Raw genomic sequence first — 21662 nt, forward strand, 5'->3', positions numbered from 1 at the left:
TACTGATACCATGGCGTAACTATCCCTGCAAATAATGACATCATGATCAAATCTAATCTCCAAAAACTCCTTAAATATTTCTTCAACCTTTCTTGTTGTGCACGATATGTCAAATAAATCCATTTAACTACTCTTTAAGTCTTGCTTTTAATTTAGTGTCTCCTGATTGAACTGATAATTTCCCCTAGCTCTGCTAAATCAAGAGACTGGTTAATAATTAAAACATCAAGCTCCCATAGAAAAGGCTCTGAAAGATTTATCACTGTCAGGAAGAGCTGCAAAATCACATCTGCTGACTGATGTACAAGAAAACCCTATTAACTCTCCTGCTTTGCCTGCTTGTGCTATCCTACACCAAACTATCTTATATCTGGACTAAGGACCTTGCGAGTCATGAGGGCAGGATTCAAGTAACACTCCACAGTGACATTTTCTGACAGGTAACCATCCCTTGAGATTTAAAGGCCTTTGGGTACAGGCAGGGTTCCAGATTGAGCCTCCTTTGAAGACCACCAGGCAGCTGGAAGACAGACCGATGATGGAGAAGCAGCAAATGTAGTGCAGACATGGGACCTCAACAATGGGAGTCCATCTAAATTTTAGACTAAAAACAAATGCCTATCCAGGGCACTGATGTTATCAGGACCTACAAGTCTTAAAGAAGGCTCTAACTCATCATGCTTACACTGTAGGGGAAAACTTGAGGAAGAGATATACAGAAAGCAAAAGCCAGTATAAACAGAAGACCTGTCTTTGATGTACAGAACAAAACCATTTCATTCATAAGAATGGAGGAGGAAGGGGTCACAGTGAGGGTACATCACTAAACTTTGCTTCCGATGTCGTGCTCGGTGAGCCTGGGCCAAAGATGTTGTTTTAATGGTGTGCATAGAGAGGGAGCAGGCAGAGACAGCAGAGAGAAAGAATAACAGGGTGTAATATCCACCAAAGTGTTTTTCTAATGACTACAGGGAGCCTGCAGGGGCGGAAGACTCTCTCCAGACCATCTCAGGTCTGGTATTAACATCATATCCAGTTCATTAATATGTCAACTCTGCAATCACTCTATGTGTCTTCATGTCTATGTATCATTAACTTAACATCTCCACGGTGGTTTCTAATGCATGAGTACAAGCCTGGACATCGACACAAAGCCACTTGAATTTTTATATTCCATGTTAATCAATCATCGGATATTGTACTGTTTGTTTCATTGGATGGGTATCTTTAAACAATTTAAGCTAGCATATTAAGGATAAATGCAGAATAACTTTCATAAGATAATGATGATCTGATAAGCTCAGATCAAACACTGTGGAGAAATATGGAATAGAAAAATATGATTTTCAGTCGTGGTTTTGCTACTTTTACTTATCAGAATATTTCTTCTTCACAGAAGGGTGACAGCAATAATTTAGAGAAACAGCTGCCGAGATATGACATTGAGAGATTATGGGATGTTATGAAGTGTCGTCCTGTAAACATAGCATTTCTTTAACAAGCACTAAATTTAGTCAGCATATTTCTAGAACTGCAATTTAAGTGCTTATTATATAAAATGTATGAAACAGTTCTGCAACATTCTCGCCTTTATATCATCAGTTAGGTCAGACTAGGTGATATTTAGTGGTTCACACTCACCCATTTGGAAAAATACACATTTTCTGCACTGTTTTCCATAAGCATTTTGCAAGAAGCACTGTTTTCAATCAGCTTGCTGAATAGTGACAACCCACAAGCCGGTGGCATATCCTGAGGCACTGAACCCAATCTGGGTGCAGCATAAACAGTCTAAATTTAATAGGACTTCAGAAAGTATCTGTCTTCTCCTTGTGGTAAGTGACTCTGAGGAGCAGAAACATCTGTACCTTACGTGAGATGATCTTCACATCTGGCCTGAGTCCTGATTGTTTCAGGGGTGTGGGCATGCACAAACAGCTGCAACCAACCACTCCCAGATGTTTCTGATAGGCCAAGTGTCTAGCTGTTTGTTAGGCGTGGGGCGATCTTTGATCCTTCGTCAGTGTTGGCTGTAGTGTTATCGTGAGGAGGGCCTGAGAGGCTCTGAGAGGCACACAACGGAAGCACAGCAACCTCACAGAAGGGCCTGTGGTGCACTGTGGTGAAAACAGGCATGGTAAAGTGGCTTCAGCTGTGGAAAAGAACTGTTTGGAAGCCACCCAGTGTCTCTATCCAAGACCAAGTTGCGCTACTGGCATCGTAATAGAGGAAGTAAACACATAAGTATAGTATATAACCTTATGATTTACAGTTGTACTGGAAGGAAAGAGAAAAGTTTGTAATCCATAAGTGTGTTTTTATGTGAAAGGAATATAAATATTGTAATAAAAACTTAACATAATAATGACTAATAAAAACATCTCTGTTAATGTATTTGGAAAAATTATGCTTTGCTCTTTTTCTACACTGAAATGCTGTTTCCATCATACAATATATTAATACTGAGTAGTGTAGCACATTGTGGCATGGAAGAGACCAGTGTCATAAATAACCATTTTTCTTTTCCACTGCAAAAAAGGGAAAAAAATGTAAGATGTTGGCTATTCTGCTGACATGATCGCTCTGTCTGAGCCACACGTGGCTAAAAGTTCTTTGAACTGATGAACATCCTGCTCCTACATCCCAGGGCTGAGGCCTGACCATCCCTTTCAGATTTGTGACAGGCTTTGTACACCCACCATTTTGTTTCACAGAGATGGTATTTTAGGAAGTGGTGCACACCAGGCCAGAATTTCAAAAATAAACATGGCATTTATGGGCCGGAAAAGGCTTCACATAGCTGTGCCACTCCTGCTTCCCCTCTGCAAGAGCACTTCAACAACAGGTCCTAATGATGCAGTGCAGTTGATTTCCCCTTTGCATTAAATACATATGCCTCAGGCTTCACACAAATACACATCAGTTTAGGGCATGTAACAAGGAATTCACAGCACCAATCAAAAGTTTGGACAAAGAAAATCTTTAGGTGGGATTGTCTGTTGTGACTTTGAGATGGGGAACTCGTGATGAGCATCACTGATGTAAATGTTTTTCTATATGATTCGACTGGGGAACAAGGTCTGGAAAATGAAGTTTCACTTCAAAGAGAGTCAAGTCAAGTGAAGTTTATTTGTACAGCTCACTATCACATCTCACTGGGATCTTCAGGCCCATAAGAGCAACAGTTCCTGACCAAGCCCAAACTTGCTGAGATGGCAAGAAAAGAAGTGTAAGATCCTGTTAAATAATGCAGTTCACATCTGAATGTGAGTACTTACTAAATGCCCTGATTCCAGTTTGTTGTGATAAGATTATCCACAGAGAATATTAAACTCATAGGATCAAATGTAATTTAAAAAAAAAAAAAAAAAACCTGAAATTTGATCCAAAAGTCCATACTTATTGTGCTTATATGGTCATGAATTTTAAAATGCGAAACAAAGATGTGGAAACACTGTGTGCTTGTTTTGACCCCAAAAGCATTGTTCAGCCAGACCTCAGATAAAGCGTGCAGGTGCAAGCAGGCTCCTCATTTCCACCCAAAGTATGTGAATAGAGTACAACAAATTCTTAGCACCCTGGACAGCTGCAGAAGTTAGAGAATTTGCCAAAATGAAAGAATCCAGTACACAATGTAAAAATGACCCCTTCTTATACATCAAGCAATGGTGGTTAATTAAGATTAATTCAATGCAGCCTACATTTAAATGAGCATACAGCTTAATGGTATTTAATTATTCTTAATTATATTTCACATTTTATTCAAAATTTCATCTTCATTCTTTATACACATGTTCAGCATTATGAGATTCTGCAATAGTCAAGACATGAGCCAAGCATGATAAATATTACTAAAATCCATCTTTCGTAGCATTAATATAGTTGCAGAGACACTATTGGCAGTAATTGCAAGATCACTTAAATTCAAAATGTCATGAAAAACATGCAAATTGAAAGACTGATTTTCATCAGGTTTGACTGTCAAGCCAAAGTCTTTCAGTTTGCCTTGCTAACAGCAGCATGTCTGACTTGAGCTCTGCATGAATTATTTCATGAGTTTTCAGAGGTTTCATTGCCAGAGTGATATTCTTTTGGTTTTTTGTTTGAGGTTTTGCTCATTTTTCCTTTCCTTTAATATTATTTAGCAGTTTGACATCATTGCACCATGATTAAAGGCACATTTAATTAGTTTTGCCATGCCTCACAGGCATTCATTCACCAAATATTATGTTCAGTCAGTAACACTGAAAAAGCTGACAGTCAGTATTTGGCAAAGTTGCATCAGAACACTCAGGATATAAAGTTTTGGCCTTTTTTTTTGAGAAAAGTTCTGGTCACAATTTAATTTTGTGTACCTTTAGGAATACAAAGAAACTCAAAACAAGACAGGAGTGGGTCTCTTCATTTCTGTTTGCTATAAACTAAAATTAAAAGCTTCACAACATTAGGGAGTTTGGGAGTTAATGAATTGGTTCCAATCTCTTTCTATGTCTCAAGAATGAGTGGGTTCAACAGAATCAGCAGGAGCTGTGAAATTACATCATGGGGAAAAAAATAATAAACTTAAAGTATATCTTTACGTTTTGTTATGCTACATAGCTTCAATATAGAAGCTAGAGTGTGTTGTATCAGAGGCAGTGCCACATTTGCCCAGTTTAGGACTTTTAGTTGTAAACTAAAAAATAAGAAGCTTTTCGTTTTTTCATTGGGTTATGAATTATTATATGTGTTGTTGTATGTGTGTCTGTAGAATGGACTGTGTAGTTTCTTCTAGTCTATTCTCATGTCACTAGTTGCCGTAGGCACTTTAATGTAAAGCACATTGTGTTGTATACCTCTAAAGAAATGTGTTGTATGAATAAAATTGCCTTGATGCCTTACCTGATGTAATCAATTCAGCAGAATAAAAAGTAACATCCCAGACAATAGCAGAATCCCAGAAGCCCAAACTTCACAGTAGATTATGAATAATCATATTTTAACATAGTGAATTAACATAGACTTCTCAAAATAATTAAACCTTCTTACACCATTTAACATGCTGCACCTGCCTACAGAAGTGATTCACAGCTGGCCTGTCTGACTGGACTGCATTTGATTAACTGAGTATCTTGTGTAATCTGGACAGCTGCTGTGTACTAATCTACCTGCACATCAGTTTTCAGAGCCAAGTTTGCGCAATACTTCAAAATTCTCAAACCAAGCAAAAGTGACCCCTGGTGGTCATGCAGATAAATTAAAACTAAAACAGTCAATTTCCTCTCGATAACATACATTTCTCATGAACTGCTGGGATTTTATGCTGCTGTTCCTTTGTGTGTGTGTGTGTGTGTGTGTGTGTGTGTGTGTGTGTGTGTGTGTGCGTAGAAAAGGTTGTCATCTTATGCCAACTCATTCCAATAAATAAACTGACGTCTTTTTCAGCGATTACTGAAAGCAGATGGATGTCATTTGGAAATGAGGTCTTTGTGTGTAAGCCTAATTTGACATCATGCAGCCTATTTTATAAAGATGCCAGATTTTCTAAGTGAGCTTTGAGTGCAATCACCAGATGAGCTGCTTGATTTTTCCACTACAAGATGAGCTGATAAATAATCACTCGAGCGCTGAAAACAGACTGTAACAATATAATGTAAACATTGCTCTGACTTGACAGAAATAGATTTTGTAATTACAAAAATGCTTTACTGAACAACATTGGGCAGGACGTGCAACTCTTTGTTGAAAGAATAACTGAGAAACTGCTGCACTTTGGTTGTAAACCACATACTCTTCAAATAGGCTACAAAGCTAAACCACAAGTATGTCTACATGGTGTTAGCAGAATGTTTGCTCTCCCAAAATGATTATGCTGTATTATGTGAAACTAAAACAAGTCATGTGGAAAACAGAAATGTAAAAGAAGTACACTGAAACCAGAGACTCTTGCTTCATTTTTTTAAATAGTGATGTCTGGATTCAATATCTCTGATATAACTTAACTTGAATTCAATGTGTCTGGAGAATCTACATCATTTTAAGCACCTACATGTTCATGTTAATCACCTGACATGAAGTATTTACACTTCACTACGTAAGCCTTCTGAAACAATAACAGCAACTGAACAAAATACAGTTATTTTAGAGTTGTTTATTGAATTAGTGCAGGTCTCACTGTAAAGTTGGTCATAGTGCACATATTGCTCGTCCTCTTTCATATCTAGCCTGGTATTTCATGAGCAGCTGAGATTGAAATATCACTGTGCATGGAAACATTAATGACCAAACCAGTTATAACAGCTTATCAGACTTTTTATTTTAAATTTTATATTATTTGTTTGTTTATAGTACAAAACAAGTGACCAGTATGAAAACACATAACAAAGCAGGAGACAATAGGGAAAACTAGACTCAAACAAACCAAAAATAAAAATAAAAAAGAGAAAAAAAGGCAAAACAGCAGCAACAATAACAACAAGAACGATGGAAGAGCAAACAAACAAACAAACAAAAATAAAAAAGGCATAATTTTTGGCTTTGATTTTTTTTTTTTTTATTGTAGCACGCATGTGTTTAGGTACATGTGTGTAATAAATAAATAATAACATAGCTATAATGCTCTTGGAGGGCATCTCTGGTTGGGCTCCAGGGATAAAGAGGCGCCAGAATGGATCCCAGCTGAATCGGTTAGTGGAGAATTTTATGTGTTTTTTTTTGTTTTCCCTTCCTTTCAAATCTTGTTTGTTTGCTTGTTTTCTTCTTTTTTCTTCTTAAATTTTAGCCTTTTTTTTGCTCCTTCTCCTCTTCCTTGCTTTCTTTGCTCTTGCCTGCTTTAGGCCACCATCAGGAGGAGGCGGTTGACCTGTTGCTGGCCAGCTTATCAAACTTAATGCTAATGCTACAATATGTCAGGATAACATTCTTAAAGCAAGGCAACTTTTTTCATAGCACCTTTCAACAACAGAGCTTTTAAATTCACTATTTTATTGTATAACTTTTATAAAAGGGGCAACAAGCAGATTTATTATGAATGATAAATGAAATTAAATGTAATTAGGCTTAAATATAAATTGAATGCACCCACTTATTATTATTAACTATTTACCTGCATTTCTGCCACATACCAGCATCTTTATTAGGATTTTACGAGGATATAGGCCTACTGCCTTTCTCTCATATCTCAAGAGAATAGTTTTCCAATTGGTCTTTAAGCCCAAATATGCATTATAAAAAGAAGCAAGTCCTTATTGAAGAGTTATTACTCCAATTGTCAGTTATGTAGCAGTTGTGCAGCTTTAGTTATTGAGGATGGATATAAAAGATTCAGCGTGAATATAAAGTTCCCGTAGAAATCACCAGAAGATGCGGAACAAAAGTACAGCAGTCGATGTTTCCAACCGGATAACAATTATATTGGACAGCTTTCTGTTTACACCGCAACGTGGGTCACCACAGCGGGTTCACTTTATGGCAGGGGAGTAAAAAAATAAATAAGTAACTTAGTCACTTATATCTGTTTTTCATTCAGATAAAAATGGCTAAAAAGCGCCGCAGTGAAGACTCGGCGGAGTCAAACACGCCGGTCAAAAAAGAAAAAGCTTCGGAGTTCAATGGGACTGTTTTTAAAGCCATGCTAAAGGAGCCCACTACAGCCATGAAGGGTGAGTGTATAAGTACAGTTTAGTGGTGTCACTCACATCTCACAGAAGTGATACAAAGTTATATTAATAATTTATCAAGTCGTTTATCTTTCCCCCTCCTGCCTCGGTTCATTTTGATCTCTTATCACCTGCAGGACTTCATACATTCATATCAAACGCTAAGAAGCTGCCATCCTCTGACCTGTATGATGTGGTTGAAGGATATATTAAAATCTCTATGGAGTGTGCAGAAATATTCAAATTGCTGGAAGGAGAAAAGCAAATGGAGAGCGAGGTAAATTGAATTGATTTTCTTGGGAGAACTTGAAAATGTAAAATTTTTGTCTGTAACTGTCTTAAATGTCTTCTCTTCCTCTGATTGTGATGTTGTAGTTTGTCCTTTTTAGATATAATGACTTAGTCTGACCCCCCCCCCCCTTTCAAGTAAAGATCTCATCTAATCTTACCTTTTATTCAGATGATGCTGATTTTTGAGAGTCTGGAGATGATCCTACTAAGGACAGCCAGTGACCTGTCCCACTTCAACATGGTTGGCAACGCCATTGTGAAAAAGACTGTTTCTAGCTACATGAAACTTCTACAGGGATCTTTCCACTCAGAAAATCACAGGTTGGTGTAATGTGAGCTCAGCAAATGGACCTCAGATTTCCTTCATTAGCACGATTTAAAAGTTTCCTGATGCATTGTGTTCTCGCTTGTGCGCAGGTTTGTCCGTCAGTGCCTCAGTCTCCTGTCAGCCCTGGTGTCTCAGGGTCCAGAGGCTGCCAGAGAGGTCTTTAGTCACATCCACATTAATAAAGCTCTGTCTGGACTCGCAAAAAGAAAGGATAAGAAGGTGAGATTAAGTACCTGTTTAATTTTTCGAGTGTATTAGAGTTTTTAAGTACTGTAAAGACATTATGACATTTCTTCTCCACACCTTTTCCAGGGAAGACCTGATGTCCGCATGGCTTTCATCCAGTTTGTGCTTTCCTTTCTGGTGTCTGGAGACAATGCCACAGTTGGACAAATATTAGAAGTCAAAGGTGATAATTAGATATGGATTTACACAATTTAACGTATTTTGGGTGTGTCGATGACATATTAATCTTTTGTGACAGAGCTTCTGCCAGAGATCCTGAATACGGGGCTGAAGGAGGACAGGATGTCCATCGTTAATCTGATTTTGTCCACACTGAAGACCAGAGTAAGTGTGTGCTCATCTGTTCACACTTTCCATGTGTTTTATGATTTTCTAATTATATTTATCGTCTTGCTGCAGGTTGTATTAAACAAGGCCATTAGTAAAACACAGAAAGTGCGTTTTTTCACACCCGCTGTGTTAGCCAACATAGCGTCTTTGTATAAATGGAACGGGATTGTGGATGCAACCGCCAACGATAACGGAGTAAGTTATTCTTTTTATGTCTTATGTCTGTTGAAACAAAGGCTCTGTCACCCATCTTTGCTCTTGTGCCAGTGGGTCTAAATTATGTTTGTTTTTCGTAAGACGGCGGAGGACTCGGAGCATGCTGGGATACCAGTTGTACGGGAGCTTGTTCACAGTTTCCTTCTTGACCTGTGTTGCTCTCGTAAGCATGGTATCAGCTTTCATGATGTCAGCTTGGGCACAGCCGGCAGGTAAGTAATCTGTAGGATATCAAGTTTACTTTGCACTTCTCAGGAAACCCCTCATACTGATTGTAGGATATTACTTCTTTGACAGAGCTGGCAACATTGTCTTGCTTCAGTTCCTGGTGGGGCTGAAACAAGCAACAGAAGATGAACTGGTGGCGGAGTTGGTGGTGAACGTGCTGAAAGCAAGTCCTGACATTCTGTCCAGATACTTCAAGGAGACCCAGTATTCATACACCCCCCGCCTCAAAAGTGCTTGGCAGGACAATGTCAAGCTGCTTAAAAAGGTAATGATTGCTGGTATAGTTGTTTATCTTGAGACATCATTGTTAGCTTCTATCTTGTTTGTCTATTTTTAAAGGAAAATAATGGTCCTCTTCACATTTTTATATCAGATCTATGAGGCCCAGCCAGAGATTTCCACAGTGTTTCAAGCTTGTGAGGTCGTCCCTCTCCCTCGCCTGCTCTCCATGATTATGGTGATATCTCTTCCTCCGGTCTGTAACAAGACTTTCTTCACACAAGGCCTCAGTGTAAGTGACTGAGCCTCATAAAATAATTATTTGTGCGGTAGCTGCAGAATCAATAAACACTGAGCATGTACAGTACTTGGCTTTTCAGAATGTCTTCTCTTGTGTCTGACAGCTTGCCAACACAGCAGTGCAGCTCACAACTCTGTCCATGATGAATTTCATCTTGAAAAAAGCCAATAAGAATATGGAGTACCTTTTGGATAAATCTGAGTGGCACAACTCAGATGTATACACTCTTGACATGATGGAGGACTTGGTGCAGCAGTACAGAGAGACACTAAGCAAGGTAAGTTCAGGAATGCTGCTGTCTTAATACCAACAAATTCAATTTTCACTTTGGATTTCCACAACTCAAGTCTCCTCTTTTTGTGCTCTGGACCAGATTTTGCCTGATATGACGAGCATCGTTGCAAAGTGGCAGTCACTAACCAAGAAGGAAAAGACAGAGGGTGAAGGAAAAACAACCAAAAATGAAGGGAGTGCTGAACAGACGGATGCTAAAAATGAAGACCCTGGTAATAATGGTTACCATACATGTGTATTTATTCTTATTAGCCCTGTAAAACAAAGGAGACAACCAGTAAATATTAATTGACTGACTCACGTATTTTATGTTCAGCAGTTGCTGAGACAGCTGAGGTCATCCTGCTGAAGGCTCTGATTCTCCAGGTCATATGTCTTTACCAGAAAGTAGTGCCACATCTGGTTAGCCAGTGCAAATTTGACTTCAGCAAGCTCTTCAAAGGTAAAGTTCTTTTTAATCAGTTGATATATAAGTTGTACATTTTGAGTTTGGTGCTTCAGAGTTCATTTTCTTTAACCTCTCAAGGGATTGTGTCGGAGAAAGGAATGAGGGAAGAAGTTCCTCCAGTTTTGCAGTACCAGATTCTACAGTTGGCCTTAGATCTGCCTGCAAGCAAGTTCTCCTGGTTCCGCATACAGGTGAAGAAGTTACTTAGTTTCTATGTTTTTACTGTTATTTTCAATGCTTTGAGGGTCTTTTGTTGTTGGCATTGTTTTCATAGTTTTCTATTGTCGTGCTTTTCTTTCTCAGGATGTTGCAGATACTGAATCATCATCAGGAGAGAAGTCGGTACTTTACCTGCTTCTCAAGATGTTTGTCAGCAGCAGCAGCAGCCACCTGAAAACCTCCACACGGATGCTGGTTCTAAAAGTAACGGACATTTCATTTTCTCTTACTCTCTCTCTCAGTGTGCATTTCTTTTCAGCCTGCAAACAATCCAAGATAGCTTGGTGGAATTTACATTTATCATAACATCTGTGGACACAGCTCCATTTCTAAAGGATTTATGACTTTAACAGTACTTCAACTACATCAGGAGGCAGTTCATTCGCTGCACATTACCAAAAGTACCGTGGGAACGCTCAAAGAAATTACCAACTATTTTGTGTTTTCTTCAGGTGCTTAAAGACAGTGGTGTGTTTGAGTACACCTGGACTGAACTTGAGCTCTGGCTTGACCAGCTGGCCCGAGTAGAGCCAAACCAACAGGAGACTGTCATCCAGTTCTTGGAGAGGGTGAGCCCATCGACGTAGCATATTGATTAAATTACTGTTATACTGTATTTCTTATGACAAAATTTGAATCATGCCCCAGTAGTTAAAATTGATGACAAGTTCTTTGGTCTTTCACTCTAGGTGTTGGTGAAATTGGTGTGTAATTCCTACACATACACAGATAAGGTTGCCAGTCTGGTCCAGGAAGCAGCTTATCTGCAAGCTAACCTGAGTAGCCAGGAGGGAGATGCTGCCAGTATTCCTGTCTCACACATAGATGGTGAGCATTTAAAGATGGAAATTAAAGTTGATTTCTTACAGTCGTTGTGTTACACTTCTTTTCTAATGGGACAATGTCTTCTAGATGTCCTAGACATGCTGGATGTCATTATGGAGGGTAATGAAGGTGAGATGGAGGAGTTCGGGCCATCTCTGAGTGAAGACCTCATCATTCAGACCTTTCCCTTCAGTGTGGTGGTACCTGCTGCTCTGGAGGCCCGAAACAAACTTCCAGCAGACAAGGGTAAAGCACATCTTACCTCACATGGAACAAATGCAGTGCTGTGAATAAAGCCTGTTCTTTGTTCTTAAAAAGTGGTTTCTCTTTCCAGTTTGCCTCCTTAGCAACCTTTGTTGTCCTCTCTCCATGGATCTCTCTCCATGGATCTTTTTATAAATAGATACATCAGAACTGATTGTGTGGTATGTTGTAAGGTTAATCTGTCTTTCTTCCCTCAGGGGTCGTGTATGAATACTTGCATGCAGTGCTTTCAGATGTGCTGCACTGTCAGAGAGAGCCTCTCCCCCTCTGTCTGGCTCTGCTGCAGTATGATAAAGAGCTTCTGTCCTCCGAACAGTCTGTTTCTCCTCATCCCTCCATTGTACACCTTCATCAATATTATTCCAAATGGGTCCCACAGCAGAGCCGGGAGGAACTGGTCAGTTTTCGGTGGCTCTATGACACAGTTTAACTGAAATAGTGATGCACTCATTTTTGTTTATTTCATATAAAATAACATCTCTTCTTTTTTTTTTTCAGTTCAAGTCATCTGAATGCCAGTCAAAGGAATTGCTAGCCCCTACTTCCTTCACTGCACTGATGAAAGATGCATATAGCAAAGGACTGAGCAGTTCGCTTGACGACAGCTTCAGGAAGAATGTGGAGGAAACTCTAGCTTCCATGTCGATAGCAGAATTTCCACTAGCAGTCAAACAGATCTTACTCTACATCAAATCAACACTGGAAAACTTCGGCACAGTAAGAACACTAAACAAACTCACTACTCCGTAAGAATCACTAAGTCTCACATATCTACAACATCATATTCTTTTTCTACACAGTTCTCCAAAGACACAGGAACTGCCCTTTTGAAGACCTTGATGGGAATACTCCAAGATTTGGTAACCAAGCTAATAGGCTTCCAGGTAACCACAGACTCTGAGCCAGCAGCAGAGAACTCCCAAGAAGGATCAGACCTCTTCCTGGAAATCAACCAGTCATCCACAGTGGAGGCCAGCAAAGATCAGGTTACAAAAAGTTCAGCTTTTACAATGACTTTTATTTGATGGAGGTTTTTTTTTCGTTATGACCAATGATATCAAGTTTAATTCTACTATTTTAGAACTACTGATGCTAATATGACACCCTCTCTGTTTAGGTCCTTATTTCTGCACTTGGCTCCATCTTCAAGCATCCATGTTTGGAACAGTGGTATCTGGCTCTTGAGCTGGCCGCTTTGCCTCCCCACACGCTGAACCCTGTCAGACTAAAGCATCTTTGTGCTCAGTTGGGTGATGACATTCTGGCCCTGCTAAAGACCAGTGCCCCTACTCTCCGTGATCTGGGTCACTTAGAGCTTCTCTCTACCTACATGGGAGCGGTTGAAAAAGCTGTGCTTAAGGAACTGATGGAGAAGAGTTCCCAGGCCGCAAAGAAACAGTCCAGACCTTTCCAGGCCCTGCTGTCTCTGCACAGCTTCATGGAGTCCTCTAATTTGAGAGAGGTGGTCTCCAAGTTGCTACTCCTCCCCAAGGAGAGCCTCATTTCTCCTGGCAGTGAGGGCACGAAAGCTGAGCTCAGTGTCTACGGTCACGCAGCGCTGCAAATTCTCACAGAGTCTAAAGCTGACTCGTCCCAAGACCACGGCATCTCTCTGTCACAGGCACACCTCCATGGCCTGGGCACCCTGCTGCTGTCCTGCTCCAGCCCTGTGCTGGAAGCCTTCCTGCTCCAGACTCTGTCCAGTGAGCCAGGCAGTGCCAAGCTCATTCACACTGATGTGCTGCTGCATTGTCTCCAGCATCCTCTCCCAGACACTCAGGCCATCAGTTCTGTGCTGCTGCAGAACTGTTCCACACACCGACTCCGCTTTGAGGTGTGGTGTCAAGAACCAGCAAACATGGAGAAGCTCTCAGACCAGGCAGAAACCTTTCTTCCACTGATCAACACATACCTACATGTGGCAAGTAGAGAGGATCCTGCCAGGCCCAAAGATGGTTTGTAATAAAACAAGTTCTCTATTGTCTAGAAGCATGTGGCAGCAGCGACATGAATCATGTTGTTGTTGTTTTCTCTCATTACCACTTCTATTAAAAAATGTTCAATTGTTGTGTTTTTGTAGTGCAAAAAGACATTTTAAAGGCCTTGAAGCAAGGGCTGCTGGCCAAATTGATCCAGCTGGTTCTCGGAAACCTGGCAGAAGACTCTGGAGCTCAGTCTGTTGAAATACTAGCCAGTCTGATCAAACTCTCTGCAAACATCAAGGACATCAGGGATTTGATCAATGATCTTCCCGACGCTCTTCAAAAAGTGGACAGTTTTGAAAGGTCATATTTAACTCAAATACTAAAAGTAAATTATCGGTGTCAGGGATGATTGGCTAAATAAATTGTTTTCTCTTCCAGATGGCAACTAGTAGATGTCATCACTGAGAAGTTGGCTGATTGCCCAGAAGAGCAGGAAACCTGGAGGAGATCTGTCACCACTGCTGCCCTCAAGTGTCTTATCGCTACTTACAGTCACACCAAAGATCAAGCTACTTCCCCATCAGCACAGGAGCAGAACATCCTGGAAAGACTCCAGAGACTCCTAGTAGGTCCATTTTCTTCACACATACAGCATATTTTTGTTTTTGCTTCGTTCATTTCATAATTTATCTTTATTGCGCAGACATCATCTGATGACATCACCGCATCTGAATGGAACAGTTTTGTGAAGAACGGACTGAAGTAAGATGTTTGTCTGAGTTCTTTCTGCTAAATGCATCATCAAGAGTGTCACATTAGATTTCTTTTTAAATAAATGACCTGAAATGATGATCTTCTACTATAGATATAGGTACAGAGATCACCACTTCCTGATCACCTTGAAAAACCTGTTGGAAGTGATGCACGGTGACAGCGAAATCCAGAAGGATCTGATACCTTTATCCACCCTTCATATGATGGCAAGCAGCCATTCATTGTTCCTGCCCACCATGTTGGACTCTGATGACGAGCCTGACAGGTGTAAAGCTAAAGGTACACAGGGAATCGTATGGAACTGACAAAAAAGAAAGCCTTATTCCTCAATTGTTCATATTAATATTAGACACAAACACACTTATTTTGTTGTAATTTCAGAAGCGTTAGTGTCCCTCCTTCTCTGCCTGGTTAAGAAATGTCCAACAGTCTGCAACATCAATCACTTTGTAGTTCTTTTGGGAGCATATGGAGCTACGCTTAGTACTTCAGGTAAAACAGTAAATCTAAGTATTTTTTATGTTTTTTATGTGTTTGTTGTCCTTTTTTTCTCTTACATCTTGTTTTGTTTTACAGATCAGAAACTATTACTACTTCTTCAGGAGTATGAAAGAAACAACGTCAGTCTTCTGAAATTTCAGTAAGTTACATTCATTTTCTATGTTGTGTATCCAACAAATGCACCTGTCTGTTGCAAACACTCAATGTGGGCTTTCAACTGCAGATCCATCTTGTGGGGCCCAGCAGCTGTGGAGCACCACAAGACCAGGAAAAGCCTGGGAGCTTCTCTGTGGAAGCAGGCGAGCTCAGACGACCTGCTGGCCCTGCTGAATACTGACCGAATGCTCCAAACTATCGCACACTTTCCCCAACAACGCAGAATCATCCCGCAGGTTGGCATTTTAATGCATGTTACTATTTATAAGATAAATCCAGTTTTATGCATAGAATATGAGATATCTGAACTGTTTGACCTGTGGATATTCAAATTTCACTCTCTCCTAGGATGAGAAGGAGCTGCTATACAATAAAAATGAAGTGAAGGACCATGGGACTTTATATGATCCCTGTTTCCTTTTACCTCTGTTCAGCAACATCCTGGGACCAGGTGAGCATATTTCATTGCTGTTGTCATTCCTCCAAATCCGTTTAGATCATCAGTGCTCATATCTGTTGCATTTTTTTGTCCTCTCTGTGACAGAGTGTGTGATTGACTGCCTCAAGTTCGTATCCATCCATGCCTTCGGAGTAACTGTAATGGCTCTAAGTAGCTATGACCCAAAGGTGAGAGCGGCAGCGTACCACGTACTGAGCTGCTTCTACCAACACCTGGAGGGTGCTCGATTCAGAGAGAAGAAACAGGTAAAGTGTCTGGGAGGTGGTCTGTGAGTATTTAACTACTATCTGTGTGGAAATCCCCTCCAAAAACACTGAGCTTGTTTGATGCGCTTGTTTTTTTTACAAACAGCTGCAGTACTTGATGGACACAATGAAGAATGGGATTCGACAGCAGAATCAAAGACTCCCATTTGTTTTGACCACTTATATCACCAAAGTGGCTCAGCAGATGCTCAAACCTGGTGTGTAACTCTGAAAACCTCCCTGAAGTTAGACCCTGACCAGTGTGATTTTGCCAGTGGTGTTTGCATAAGGATATTTGTTTAAGGCTTGTTTAAAATTAGTCCAGATTAATAAGGATGTAGATGTTGACATTTTAAACTTTTTGTATGTATTTGTTGCATCTCTATATACAGTATATTATGCTCTTGACTGCTGAAGTAGTCAACTTTGCCCTCTGGATCTTTGACCTTTTCCCTTGTTCTTCCTTATTTCCCAGAGGACCACATGTATGTGGTGTTAAACAGGTTTCTGCTGTCCCATCAGAGTTTGGACTTCAGAAGAGTTCCCGAGTTCTTCAAGCTCTTTTATGGCTTTGACTTGGAGGTAAAGTGCTGAGGGAAACCATTAAAAAAAACCAAAAAAAAACACCCCATCTTTCTGTTTTCCTGTTCTGCAAGTTATCATGATTGGTGACTTTTACCCTGGACAAATAAATGACTGTACAAACAAACTCTGCTTGTGTCAATAAGATTCAACCTTCATCTGTATGTGTTGCTCAGCTCAGTTTTTTTTTTTTTTAAGACTGACATTATCTTTGTTCTGCAGCACAAGATGGAACGTGAGTGGATCCTGAATGTGTTGGAGGAAGGGCTAAGCGATGGACACTGCTATGAATTATGCAACCAACAAGGCATCTTTCAGAGCCTTTTAGGCTTCAGCAGCAGCCCTCTGTGTGATGACCACTCACAGGTACACACTGGGGGGAATCGAAGTGATGCAACACATTAGCAGTAAAGTCAAGAGAGATTACAGAGACTGACTCTGTGAAGAAAGGAATTTAACAAAACAAACCAGAAGAAAATAAGTTATGTCTAATTTATATAATTCGTCATATACATTATGTCTAACGTATATAATTTCACATGCATCTCCACTAGGCACAGATCATCAGGGTGTTGTGTCAGGCCGCCCGTGTGACCAAAGCAGCGTACAACCTCACCAAGAGCTGTGGGCTTCTAACCTGGATAATACAGGTGGTTGAAAAAAGGTGAGCATTAGAGTAAGGTCCATTTAATTCATATTACTACAATAGTGTGTTCATTCATATTCTCCTACTGAAGTCTGTACTTACTGTCCTCCTCAGGAATCTAGACCAGCATCTGCTAAGTGCCATCATAGATCTGCTCCATACGCTGTGGTTTACTAACCTCGGGCAGAAGGAGAAGAACATAGATGGAACCAAAACCTCCTCATCTACAGAGGAGAAATCTCAGAGCTCAGTGAAGTGTCTGCCACTGCCACTCATCAGTGAATTCCTGTGTGTGGCATCAGCTATCAGTAGACACCTCAGGTAAAGGGTCTAGATACATTCATCACAGTGAAGATATAATGCAGAACTTTTCCGATTTTGTAACGTTAAAGTCTTGTTTTGGTTAGTACTGCTGCATATGTGGAAAAAGTTATGTAAAACCTTTTGTGGCTCCAGAGGGAGTTACACAAAATCAGATGCCATTTGAGACAGTGTCAGTTGGGGCTGAAGTCTACAAGCTTTAAAAATGAAAAAAATCTGTGGTTGTGGAGGTAGAAAGAAACGAGGGCTCCAGACATCTGTAGCCCACAAGCTGCTACAAGCATAACACACCTGAATGTCTTGAGTGCTGCCAGTAGCCAGTAATGTCCTGGCTCCGCTGCATAGATTGCGGTCATTCGACAATGTTGTGGGAGCACAATGTTAAATGCTCTTTTAACTTGTGTTTCAAATGATTGTTCAGGTGTTTGACCCAGAACTTATAGTCGAAAGGTGAACCGCTGACAAAAGTTGAGATGTCAGCCAACACCACACATAATAAATGCTAACCGTCCTTTGGTCAAGGATGTCAATGTTTGTTTGATCTGTTCCCGTCAGGTCAGTTGTGAAGGCCGCTCAGCTCAACCGGTTTCTGCACACTCTTTGCTCTGTACTGAAGCATCGTGGGACAGCTCTCAGTGTAAACAAACAGGCTGACTGGCTCACACTCCACCCACAGCCTCTCTCCTGTACCGAAGCCCTCACTCTGCTCCGCTGCTGGGCCTCACTGTCCCACAACGCAGCTCTCCTTACCCAGATACAAGCCTTGTCTGAAAAGCACAAAGTGAAGGAATTACTGGGTAAGTTCTGTTAAATGTACTTTCAACAAAATAATGGAAACAGCTAATACAAAAGGAGTTCATGAATATTATTAACACTGCTGCAGTGGTGGGTCATAAAAGGTTGACTGAAGCCTTTTGATAAAAACCAAAGAGCACAAAAACTCCAAACTTAAACAAAAGGCATCATCAAAAATAGAAATGGCTATCACAAGTTGAAATTGACCAACATGGACATGTTTATTTATGTTCCTGATGTTTGCTCAAACAGATTTTGCATGGCTTTGATAATGACATAATTACTAACAAAAGATTGTACATACCAGAGAATGGAAAACAATGTTTCTAATATATCATTTTTGGTTTAATTTGACTGGTTTGTGGCCAAACAGCCTTTGTTGCAATTAATTCCAGGCTGTTTAATTCTGCTTTGTTGATGCTATGAGGCATCTCAGCATTTGAAAGTTAAAAAAAAAACACCGAGCCTAAAAACATACATTCCCAGAAATTCTGATTAATATTCAGTATTAGGGTTTCATAACCTACAGTCATGTACCACATCAACAGTACCAGCTCCAGTCAATAAGTCCTCCGGGATTGCTGCTCTCGTGCTGACCCCGTCTTCTCCTCTCTGCAGGGAAATGAATAGAAAACTCTTCACAAGGCTTATAAAGTATCACATTGTTGCGTGTAACCACATTACACGCTGGACTCTGTCATAGTTTTGCCTTTAAAAACAGTGGAGAATTTAGAGCTTTGTTCTTTTTCACAGAATCTAAATCATTCCTTTTATTTTTAATGGGATAAACATAGTTTTGTTCATCTCGCTCCTCAGGGACGGGGAAGGATAAGGCCCGAGGTAAAGGCCCCTTTTCCCAGGCCCGCGTAAGAAAGGAGAACCTGGCAGAGGACACTGAGACGGAGAAACAAGAAGAGAGTCTCCTGACAGAGTGTAAATTTTACCTCAGCAGCATCTTCGTCCACTGGGAGCCTGCGTTTCCCCTCACTGAACCCCAGCCAGCTCAGCCAAGAGACGAAGCGGATTCCAGTCGGTTGGCTGGTGATACTGCGCACCTGCTCACCAAATGGTCCCTGAGGTGCTTGGTAGAGGATTCGTATGATGAGGAAAGAACAAAAAACTTCTTGCGCTGGGTCGAAAAGGCTGTGGTAAAACACAGAGAAATTGTGAATGTTGCGTTACTGGATCCCGGCCTGAAAGCAGACCTGCTGCGACTCTACCACCAGGCCTTTGAAGATCAGTGTTACTCCACCATTTCAGCAAGAGTAGAAACCTTCCAGCTGTTTACCAACATTATGATGCAATTACTAGAGAGCCAAGGCCAACTTCCAGACATACATCAGACAGTCGTCTCTGCTTGCCTGCCACAAGTCACACATGATCAGTCTAAATATGGTAAGACCCTGCCACCTTATTGACAGATACTGTTTGTGTCTCCTAGTAACAAGAAAGCACATTGCGTGACAGATGACAGATGGCAACTATTTTGATAATTGATTTGATTAATCGTTTAAGATGTTTTTTCAAGCAAAACCACCAAACATTCGAGAGTTCTAGGTTCTCAAATGTGAGAATTTGCTGCTGCTTTTTTGGTCTTACGTAATGTGAATTAGATTTGGACTGTTTGTTAGACAAAACAAGACATTTGATGAAGTCACCTTGTGTTTTAGGATAGTGCAATGGATATTTCTCACAGTTTTCTGATGATTTATATTAACTAAACGATTAATTACAGTTGTAGCCCTATAATACTTCAAAAATTACCATATCATTAACAACACTGTACTTAAAAACTCACTTTTCAACTCCATCCCTCTAGGCTGGTGGTAAACATTGCATACATTTAATAAAGGATAGGTTCAAGTCTGTCTTAAAAACAACAGTCAGGTGCCCATATGAACATTGAAACAGTTTTTGCATCACTTCTCCTGTTCATACCGGCCATTAAAAGATCTTAACGAGCTTCCAATGTAAGTGATGGGGGACAAAATCTACAGTCGGTGTAAAAGTTCATTTCTAAAGTTACCTGAAGTTCAAATGAGGCTTTAGCAGTCTGTATTAATCAAATCAAGGGGGGGAACTTTCCAAAAGTTACAGTACCCTGAGTGTTAAATTCCCTCTTTGTGCTTCAGCAGACAGTGTTTGCTTGCAGAGGGATAGAAACACAAAGAGGGAATTTTGTACCAAAAATACTGTAACTGTAGAAGATTTCCACTGGGTTCGTCCAACTCAGACTGCTGAAGCTTCATTTTAGCTGCAGGTAAACTTTTTCATCTGTTTATTAAAATAACATTAAACATTTACTTTGGTCAGTTCAGCAGTGTACTGTGAAGGTGAATAAAGACGTTGTTAGGTTTCGCCACATTTATTGTAGTTCACATCAGTGTTACTGAGGTCATGCTCCTGTAAAACAATACAGTCAGTGTATTTGCATTTTTACATTACTAGAAGATAAATATATATACTGTATATATGCCATATTTGGAATATTAAGCATCAGTCAAAAGGCCATACAGACTCTAAACCTGCCCTCAGGCAAGAAGGAAATACATGACTTTGATATGTACTTGTGACATTCAGATATGTCCACTTGGTGAAGATAGATTAACGTTCATCTTGATTTATCAAAACCCTTTAACACATGCAGTACAGTGCATACTAACTAAAACTGTAAAAAAAACACAAAAAACCATGAGTAGACATATTTTTCTGTCATTTGGGAAGCTAAATCAGAGGTTACATCACAGCCAGCTTTAAAAATACATTTTATAACCAAATATCAATCCAATACGGATTAAATCATTTGTCGACCGATATTTTCAACGGGAGTGTCCTTCAACAAAAAAATGCACACTTCTCTAAATGGCTCATTTGTAATTAGTTGTAAATGTGTGAATAAATGAAACCTCTTGTTTTCTCCTTTCCAGAAGCTGGACTGTTTCTGTTGTCGTTGTACATCCATGAGTTGTGGAGCGGAGCCAAATCAGCAGAACTCTTCCTATTTCATGTCAGTTTGGTGACCAGAGCCAAGTGTAAGAGACAGAGAGGATCCAAATCATCACCGACCGAAACAGCCGTCAGAGCCATCTGTAACGACATCATCACCATGAAGAGTTAATAAATATGACATCCGAACACTGCTGTGTTCTTTTAAATAGACTTCCATACAAGAAAGCTTGTATTCTTTCATTTCGCTGCCATGTTTGTTTCTTGTAAAACTGCTGAAGATATTTTGTAAACATTTGTAAAACCGTTATAAAATGTTGATTTACAAATCTGTTATTAAGTGTGTGTAATTTTTGTGAGTTTTAGGGAACAAAAGGTGTTGTCTAAATTCAAGAAATTGGATTAAAAGCAGTAAAACTGCCATATCAATGAAGCCAATAATGTACCTGAGTTCTATCCTTGTCC

The 21662-nt window shown here is 40.1% G+C and overlaps 1 protein-coding gene across 2 annotated transcripts; it reads left to right on the top strand.

Annotated features, from left to right (window-relative positions):
• Positions 1 to 7390: 7390 nt before the first annotated feature.
• urb1 (URB1 ribosome biogenesis homolog) lies at positions 7391 to 21571 on the top strand. Of its 2 annotated transcripts, none has more exons than XM_042414643.1 (39): positions 7391 to 7640; positions 7775 to 7914; positions 8098 to 8249; positions 8346 to 8475; positions 8569 to 8665; positions 8741 to 8826; positions 8902 to 9027; positions 9130 to 9260; positions 9346 to 9541; positions 9650 to 9787; positions 9900 to 10073; positions 10170 to 10302; positions 10407 to 10532; positions 10617 to 10729; positions 10842 to 10961; positions 11210 to 11326; positions 11447 to 11585; positions 11670 to 11828; positions 12044 to 12243; positions 12345 to 12563; positions 12647 to 12832; positions 12964 to 13801; positions 13927 to 14131; positions 14210 to 14396; positions 14475 to 14533; positions 14637 to 14824; positions 14927 to 15037; positions 15122 to 15185; positions 15270 to 15438; positions 15551 to 15653; positions 15747 to 15907; positions 16014 to 16125; positions 16383 to 16489; positions 16712 to 16855; positions 17044 to 17153; positions 17250 to 17456; positions 18012 to 18253; positions 19068 to 19646; positions 21179 to 21571. In XM_042414643.1, exons 1-39 carry the CDS (start codon positions 7514 to 7516, stop codon positions 21367 to 21369), a joined length of 6786 nt encoding a protein of 2261 aa, XP_042270577.1. In that variant the 5' UTR covers positions 7391 to 7513; the 3' UTR covers positions 21370 to 21571. The 2 variants fall into 2 exon arrangements, with proteins under 2 accessions (XP_042270577.1, XP_042270578.1); XM_042414644.1 differs by having other exon boundaries at positions 10410 to 10532.
• Positions 21572 to 21662: the final 91 nt, after the last annotated feature.

This window comes from Thunnus maccoyii, chromosome 6 (genome assembly GCF_910596095.1).
Source record: "Thunnus maccoyii chromosome 6, fThuMac1.1, whole genome shotgun sequence".
NCBI lineage: Eukaryota > Metazoa > Chordata > Actinopteri > Scombriformes > Scombridae > Thunnus > Thunnus maccoyii.

What these genes read in the sequence shown, in the direction of transcription:
- urb1 (XM_042414643.1), top strand. Translation starts at nt 7,514, where the DNA reads ATGGCTAAAAAGCGCCGCAGTGAAGACTCGGCGGAGTCAAACACGCCG. An exon ending in ATGTCAAGCTGCTTAAAAAG is followed by an intron (nt 9,542 to 9,649) that starts GTAATGATTGCT and finishes TTTTTATATCAG; the next exon opens with ATCTATGAGGCCCAGCCAGA. An exon ending in ACAGAGAGACACTAAGCAAG is followed by an intron (nt 10,074 to 10,169) that starts GTAAGTTCAGGA and finishes GCTCTGGACCAG; the next exon opens with ATTTTGCCTGATATGACGAG.